Raw genomic sequence first — 9,212 nt, forward strand, 5'->3', positions numbered from 1 at the left:
GGCTGCTGAGAAGGCTTATGTTCTGCACTATGATCTAATTTAAATAATACTATTTACCTTTATGTTCTCTAATTTATAAATCTTAAAAGTATTTTAAGATTTCATATCCATTCTGCAAATAAGAAAACGGAGACACATATATTTGCTGTTGCTTTCCTGACAAAAGTAGATCAGAAGCATGACTGGAATCAGAATGCAAACATGCTGAATAGTAGGCCAGTGCTTCTTGGATCACACTAAATGCAGGAGACTAACACAGCGCTGAACTGTAGCCTATTAAAGCCATCAAGCACTGCTTTTTAGCTTTAAGTCCACATCTTTCCCTTTACTGAGCTTTGTGACTGTACAACTGAGATTTCTCTCTGGATCACTAAGCTGCAGGCTGGAATCTGCAAGTCAGCAGATTCTGTAATTTAAAGTTTCTGAATGAACAAAAGCTCATTAGATATGTAAAGACAAAGCTGACAGCTAAAGAATATCAGCAAATAAAAGTAAGAAGAGTAAGGACTTTAAAAAAGAGAGAAAGAACTTTGGGTAAAGGTATGAAAACCATATTTGGACTTCCAAAGCACTACAGTGAATTAGGAGTACACATCCTACTGACACTCCTCCTTTGGTTTAAAACTCACATACCTAATTTGTTACCTCAGTTAGCAGCTCCTGAAATACTTGGAAGAGATTAGGAGAAAAGAGTCTTCCTATCTAGTTTCATCTGAAAGGAATCTAGGTCAACTGCTCTCAGACTGCTCCGTGATGTGAACCAAAACTGTTCACACCATAGACTGGGGACAATAGGGAGATCTGCTTCATCGTCATACTCCTGACTGGAAGTTACATGCTGATGCAGATGCACCCTTTCTCTGCCTAGTCAGATCAAGGAAAATCCTCGTTAATGACACTGAAGGAAGAGCCAGCTTCAGCCACTTTTAAGCCAGCTTGGATTAGTTCGTTTACCAGTAGCGGAACTATTCGCAAAACACAGAATCACAGAATGGTTGAGGTTGGAAGGGACCTCTGGAGGTCATCTGGTCCAACCCCGCTGCTCAAACAGGGCTGTCTAGAACCAGTTGCCCAGGATTGTGTCCAGACAGCTTTTGAGTATCTCCAAGGACGGAGACTCCACAGCCTCTCTGGGCAACCTGTGCCAGTGCTCGATCACATTCACAGTAAAAAAGTGTTTCCTGATGTTCAGAGGGAACCTCCTGTGTTTCAGTTTGTGCCCACTGCCTCTGGTCCTGTCACTGGGCACCACTGGAAAGAGCCTGGCTCCGTCCTTTATGCTCCCTCCCTTCAGGTATGTATATACATTAATAGGATCCTCCCGAGCCTTCTCTTCTCCAGGCTGAACAGTCCCAGCTCTCTCAGCCTTTCCTCATAGGAGAAATGCTCCAGCCCCTTCATCATCTTTGTGGCCCTTCGTTGGACTCTCTCCAGTATGTCCACATCTCTCTCGTACTGGGGAGCCCAGAACTGGATGCAGTACTTCAGGTGTGGTCTCACCAGTGATGAATAAAGGGGAAGGAAATGAATGAATGAAGAAATGAAGAAGGAAACGAATGTCTTAGGTTGGTCTTTAGTGTCAAGGAAAAGACATTTTTTCACTCTTTTGTTCTGAGGCAAGTGAGTATACCTGAAAGTGACTGTATTGCAGAATTTTCTTTTTTTCTTTGCCTCTTAGGGAAAAGTAGAGACAAATCTAAAAATCAGTCTTCAATCAGAAGAATGAAACAAACTTCCATCTTGAGCACTCCAGCTTGGCAGCTTATGTTAAGTGCAGTGACAATTTCCAAGGCATCTCAGACTTCTAGACTGCACAGGTCCATTTCCTAAAGGTCATTTTAGCAATTTCAATTACATGGTGATAGCTTTGAAGCAGAACAAGGAATTTACAGATATGTTTGTTCTGCACACTGCAGCTAGACGTGGAGATATGCGAACTAGTTACACTGTGGTGTGTAGAGCAGACACATCTTGAGCATTTGAACTGGACTCTTTTTGTGTTTTCAGAAAAAAGCCTTTAGTCATCATGCTTATATAGCAGGATACTTTACTATTATTCATACAATGGCTAGAGTTTTTTTCCATTATGCTGGAAAGGTATTGATTTTGCTGAATTTACTACAAATCAATACTAGTAACAGAGATCAGAATTTGATCCGATGAGGGCAGAATCTGTGATTTTCCGTATGTATAAGCAACCATGAATAATTTTTATCTTTTGGGTAAAATATTAGTTTTATACTTAATGCAAATTGATGTAAAATAAGATAACAAAAATCCTTCTATGCTGCCTTACAGATCTAATTCAATGTACTACACTTTCTAACTCTGAAACTACGGCACTTTTAGACACTGGTCTTTTCTGAGTTGATACTGCCATCTCTGATAAATTGTATGGTGTTTTTTTAATTTAAACCAGATTTAAACTCCTGTATTTAGAGGTCAAATGTTAATATATTAACCTAATTCATTACAATGCCCCTAATATATTGAACTTAAATATTTCCCTGGTTCTTTGTTTTGATTAGATGGAGGTTTAATGTTCTCATTATGAACTAATACTCACAAGAGGGATCAGTGATGAAATGAGACTAATAAAGCAAATTGTACTGTTTAAATGAATGCAACAGAGGAAGGTGAAATTAATTTTTTCTTAGATGCTTAGGTTATAATGGAAGATATTCTTGTATTCGTTCATTTAAAATATTTGTGACATTATGCTAATTGTTTTAGCCAAAGGTATTGTTGAGCTTTAAACTAGACCAAAGTTTGTGAATAAACGTTTGGTGCCTACAGGAATAAATCCACTACTTACTGGAGAAGAGACCCGACAGCCTCCTATGTGCCCTCGTTTGCTAGCTAAATTTGTACCAGATGCTGAGACAAACTCTGGCTTAGGAAATAATGTCTGGAAGTAAGCCAGATGAGAGGATAAAAATGTAGGCAGGAACTTTTACTAACCCTTAACCTTGTAAGTTCCATCATAAAGTTCTCTTAATATAAAAAAAGCAGTAAATTATCTTAGAAATTACAGTACATTATCTTCTTACATTAAAAATTTCATGCTTCTTTATGTAACAGGCCCCAATCATAAGTATTTAGGAAGTTACTTTCCAAGCCATTCTTTTTAAGCTGGTTTATTTCCTTCTAAAACCCTTTGAAACCTTGGAGAAAGTATTATTATTTAGCTTTACAGGATTCACATATTGGACGAGGGAATCTTGATAGGAAAACTAAATACAAATAAGCGTGTTGATGAACTCCAGATGAGGAGTATATCACATTTTATCTACATAAGAGCCAGTGGTGGAAAACATTCAGAAAAATCTGCTTAGTATACATTTCCTTAATCATGAGAATCAATGTGCTGCTTCTTGTTACATTAATTCTTTATCCTCTGAGAAATCACAGGTTATAGGGAGAAAAAGGGGGTGGGGGAGAAAGAGCAAGAGAGATTCTATTTACCTGCAAATTCCTGGATTTGAGAATCTTCTACTTCAAACAACAACTCGTCATGAATCTGGGCAATTAACCTGAAAAATTTCAGAGGCTTTCAATAACATATGCAAGAAATTTCTAACAGTGCTTTCCATTCATATCATCAACTAATTGTCACACACACAATGGATATGTTAAAGTGAAAATAAACATCCTAAGAAAATGAAAAAATCATTAATGGAGTTAAAAGGATTGCCACTCCACATATTCTGAAAACATAAAAGCCGTGGTCGTAAATCCAAACTGTGCTCACTAGCTTATAAATGTCATTCAGGGATTTGATGATGTGACAAGTTATTACTTAAAACCAATGTAATTTGCCGAAAATTGCAAGAAATTATACAGACAGGCTATGTTTTGTTAATATAGCTTGTTTTTTCAAGTTGAGCTGGAATAAATGTGGTTGCAAATGGGCAGTTTTACTAATGCAAATTAGGTCAATACTAAGAGTACTTGGCTCACTGGTACAGCAATATTAACTCCTAGTTGGCCAGTGACTATTTCCAGGAAATAACCTTTTCACTTAAGTGCAAAGTAGGTGTCCTCACGCCGACAAACAAGTGAAGAATGAAAATGTAGGCGTAGATACACAACCTGATCTGTTGCCTCTGCTATGAGGACAGTTGCCTTCATAAGGACAGAATGTACAGCTGAAAGCAGTAACACCTTGAAAGCCATGCAACTACACGTACCTGAGCTCTTCAGTTAGAGCTGTTTTGTAATGAATTTATACTGCTGCTTTGTTTTTCTCTTTGTCTGTATTAGTTCTATATTGATAGGTCTCTTGCATATGGACTGTGACTTAATTGTTCAGTGCTTACAGGAATAGCACCCTAAATTGTTGGTTTGGGTGCAAAAGTACTTTCACAATGGAAATAATAAATGTATTTGATTGAATCAAGTCCACGGCAGAATAGATATAATCCAGCACATATAATCCCTGAGTGTAGTTCTCACTCAAGAAGGAAAAATACTGCATATCTGATTAGACTGTATTCCTACTAGGTTTATTTTATTACTTCTTTAATTATTGTAGCTGGGAATCTAAGTCATGAAACCGTACCACCTATTTCCAAATTGCTTTGCAATTTATATATAACACTTAAATTAAATGCCCATTGTAGACCTTTTCTTAATACCTAGCAGTTATGCAAGTAAATAATTCTTTACAAATGTCTGAAACATCAGTATGGTTACTACTTATAACTTTTCACAGCTTTCAGGAAAATATCCTAAGATATTTTCACACTGCCTTAAATTACAATGTGACATTGACTAACAGTGTGGTGAGCTCTAATAATAGATCTTAAATTATTAGTCACTTGCAACACAGTCAGAAGCAGAGTGAAACAGATTAACATATTTCTAATAGGAAATTGGGACACAGGATACAAAAAGAAATAGATGAAAAGATCAGGATCGTCTGTAGCAAGAGAACACGGTTACATGAAAAGTTATAATTTCCAATGCAAGTAAATTAATTAAAGCAAGAGATTCCTCATAATTGTTGAACTGACATGCAAAAAGGTATAAATCAGAAAGAATTGTGAACATTAAACATGAATATACTGTGAAACAATGGGAAAAGTGAAAATAATTGCATTGATTAAACCAGAGCAATAAAAATGTGATAGACTGGTTATTATTTGTACCAGAGTAGTGTCTCACGTCTTCAGTCAGGATTAGAGCACCATATATTCTGAATATTTGGCACAGAGAAGTCCTTTCTTAGAAGAACTTACAATATACATTAAAAATTTTATCATAAATTTATCAGGATTTAGGAACGGAGAAAGAAGAACTGGATTTCCAAAACCACTCGGCACTGGATCAACTGATCACTTCACCTCCATGCTAAAAGTAAAACCGAATTCAGGAGGAGCAGGGTTGGACCAGAGATCAGTGCTACCTTATGTGAGTCAGAAAACCTGTGGAAGCAATGTGAACTGAACTCAAAATTTCTGTCTGGACAGCACAATAGACTTGACACAACTCTACATGCTCCAGTTCATCTACTGAAACCAGCACAGCTATTTTAGCGTGGTTCTCCAGCTGGGCTAAAGGACCCTGTTTCTCAGTGCTTATCATCCCGAATAGCACACCCTATCAGCTTGGTTATATTGTCAGTTAACTGAGAAACTGCACAGAGTTGCAGAATTACATCTACCCCGTCTTAAACATCTAGTGATTAATTTGAAGTTCGGGATAATATTCTGTCTGCCTAAATATGGAACTAGAAGTTAGCATTGCTGGTTCTTTTCCTAGCTCTGCTACTCTCCTGCTAAGCAATGCACATTCAACTAGGAAATGGGAATAATATTTATCTCAGAGATGTGAGATCTAAGAAAAAAGTATTTCTAATACACTTCTATTTTCGAATGAAAGACATTACATAAGTTTTAATTAACGCTAAACATGATTTCCTAGCTTGATGCCAAGAAGTGGAATAGTATACACTATTTCCTCCTTAATTTCCATCAAACAAGCTAGATTTTTTTTATGATATCTTATCTCTTTTTCTTATCCATCTCACATCAACTTTATGGGTTCTACTCTTGCAGGTTTATAGGACAAGGCCACCTGTATTTTTTCAGGGTTGTGAAAGTAATAACATTCACATGCAATTTGCTGTTCCAAAGAAGGAAGCATTCAATTTGACATCAATGCAGTTGAAAGAAAAATCAAAGTAATTCATAGCTTTCACCATTCCAGTGTGTGCACACATCCACCCAGTGCACACCTTCAGTGAAACAAGTTTGGAAAAAAGCCTATACTTTTGCTTAATGGCTTAACTGAATTATCTTCACTTTGAAGGAATATTGAAATAGCAAGCTCCTCTTATTATCTCTTGCTAAATGCATGGTAAACTGGATTAGAGACTGCAAAGCAGGCAGAGACTAGTATTTTTGTTGTTCCACAGATGATAAGAATGCCTTTGATTTACAAGCTAATATTTTATTAACTATTTTTTTGATTGCCTGCAGATTAGGCATCATTTTTTATGAGTACACACATGATTTCTTTTACTGAGAAACATGACCTGTGTCTGAGTATGACTGTGGTGTGGAATGGAGATACTGCTACAAGCTGCACCTTCAAATGCGTAAGTATTTCTGTGATTGCCAGTCTGAACATGGCTTTTGGCATCAGTTTAGTGTGCCAGCACACAATATCCTTCTTAAACTATTATGCTGCACTATAGAATTTTAAAAAGAAAATATTTTTTATTCTCTTCAACACTACATTCATCAGTCTTCCGGTTTCCTATGAAACAACACAGAGATTAAACTTCTCAGGCCTTCAGTGGATCCACCCAGTTATCATTACTATATCATAATCATATTATTGACTTAATATATGCCAAAACAAATTAAACTATCACCAAGAGATGTTTTTTTCATAGTATTCTATTTATGAGGCCATATTGCCTCTTTATATTTTATTTTTTCTTAGTACCAGGCCAGTTTGTCTAATGTAAGACCAAACGAGGATTTTGTTTGTTACTGTAAAGCAATATATTCCAGATCTGGACCTCTCTATTCTGAAGTACAGAATTGCAAGTTTTTCCATGAGTACTTCAAACGCATTGCCTAGAAATAAGTACACTGTTGAACTGACTTCAACAAAACAGCCGTTACCTTATTGGCGAGAAATTGTATTTCTTTACTATTAAAGGAAACAATATTTTGCCTAAACTGCAAACGAGAGTGCTGTGGCATGACATGCTGCAGACTCTTTTGTAGGAATATCCCATAGAAAAGGCAGTGTAGGATAGGGGAAAAAAAAGACAAGATGGTCATGGTAGTCTTTCTCAGAAGCTGTTTTTTAACAGCTCTGTGCAGTGTTTCAGGCCGTTACAATGTGGCAAGAGATGCTCAAACTAATTAAATTCATGCTCCTTCTATAGTCAGGGGCCAAGGTAGGCTCTTCCTTACGTGTTCTGAATTGACATCTGGAAAACCCCAACTCTATGCATTGACTTTGCAGGGGTACCACCTCCTGATACAGCTACCTACACTGGACACCTGAAGTTAGACAGAGAGAACAGCCCTCTGTACTTTTTTGTGATGCATTTTTGTATCACCAGGGAAATTTTTAGTGCTGTAAACTCATCCAAAGCGTAATATGGTCTAGTTTTCCAGACTGGTCTGCATGAAGATAATACAAAATATAAACCACCAATTAATTCCCACAGACTAACTGCAGGTTAATTTACTCCATCGTTTGGTAGCGGGCAATCTGGACCCACCACATGCCAGCTCCAGACCACTCAAAACTCACCTCAAATTCAACTGCTGTCTCTATTCACTTCCCTCACCACAGCCCCTGACACTCCCATGGGAGGTTTCACTGAGCACAGGCAGCACAAAGGATGGGAATGAGACAGGCTAAGCCACGGGTGTAAGGTGCTAAGTATATTGCTTAAAGCGTATCTGAGAGGAGCTCACATATTACATTGAGCTGGCTGGTTTAAGAGTTTGAACAGAAAATAAATTAAAACAAAGTGTAACATTAGGTAAGTGGCAAAACTTTAAATAAGAGAGGGTCCAATTGTCATGCATAATATGGTTGGACTCGATGATCTTAAAGGTTTTTTCCAACCTAAATAATTCTATGATTCTATAAGGAATTAAGGGCATCTTATTCTGACTAAGAACCAGGCTGAGAGCCCAGACTAAAATAGTTTAAGTTGCTTCTTGTCGGTTACCTCTGCATCTTCAGGAAAAAAATGGTGTGGCACCATCAGGTTGTCTGATTCTGAGCTAGAGTACTCAAGTGTAAAATTTCCATGAAAAATTACACATTTTATTTCCGATTTGAAGACATGCTGAGAATTAAATCATAACTGAACACGAGATTTCCTAAAGCCAAACGATTGTCTTTGGAGAAGGAGCAAAAAAGATGAGTTATTTGAAATCCATTATAGCACTATGTCCCTGATCATTGAAATTAATACCATTTTCTGATACAACAGTATTAGATTTTATATCCCAAATATTAATACCTTTGTCTGTCATTCTATGTTATCCCCTTTTATGATGAATAAAATAATCATCCTACTAGTAACATCACATTTTTTCATTTTGAATTTGAAACTTCTAAATGCATAATGGGAGACGTCAAAATTGCAGATAGGAGAGTACATGGTTAAAAGCTTTGTGTAATGATAAGTTTAAAAAAATTCCCAAAAGAGCATAAAAGCTGTTAAGTGGTTAGAAAAAAATGATAAAAAGAATAAGATATTTTGAAATCAGATAAATGGGGGAATACGAAAAAATGTATATATAATAACAAATGGAAAGATGTTTTATGTTCTGCAACTGAAATACAAGAACTTAATGACTTGAATATTTGAGAAATTCATACTTAATAAATTTGTATTTAATAAAACAAAATAATGGTTTACAAGGCATGTAATGAAACACATTGCCAGAATAAGCCAGAATGGTTGCTCATGTAACAAACACTTACATGGGCTTCAAGAATATTTAGAAATTATGACATACAATGATTTAGGGGGAAGACTTTTAAATCTTCTGTTTTGGAACTTAGACTCGGCCCCAGAAGCAGAGCAAGATGAAAATCTGCAGACAGACAGGCTATCCTACTACAAATCTTACACCTTCCTCCTGAAGCATCTGCTACTGGCCACACTCAGCAATAATGGACCAGATGGATGTTGGATCTAATTCTTCTTAGAAATCTCTATGTTC

At 36.7% G+C, this 9,212-nt stretch overlaps 1 protein-coding gene across 1 annotated transcript in view; it reads right to left on the minus strand.

Moving 5' to 3' along the window:
* Positions 1-9,212, minus strand: part of POLN (polymerase (DNA directed) nu) — a 100,697-nt gene that overhangs the window by 7,919 nt on the left and 83,566 nt on the right. The window contains 1 exon segment of the mRNA XM_009328793.1: positions 3,466-3,533. Within this exon segment, the coding sequence (XP_009327068.1) occupies positions 3,466-3,533 (68 nt within the window).

This window comes from Pygoscelis adeliae, unplaced genomic scaffold (assembly GCF_000699105.1).
Source record: "Pygoscelis adeliae isolate BGI_AS28 unplaced genomic scaffold, ASM69910v1 Scaffold66, whole genome shotgun sequence".
NCBI classification, from domain to species: Eukaryota; Metazoa; Chordata; class Aves; order Sphenisciformes; family Spheniscidae; genus Pygoscelis; species Pygoscelis adeliae.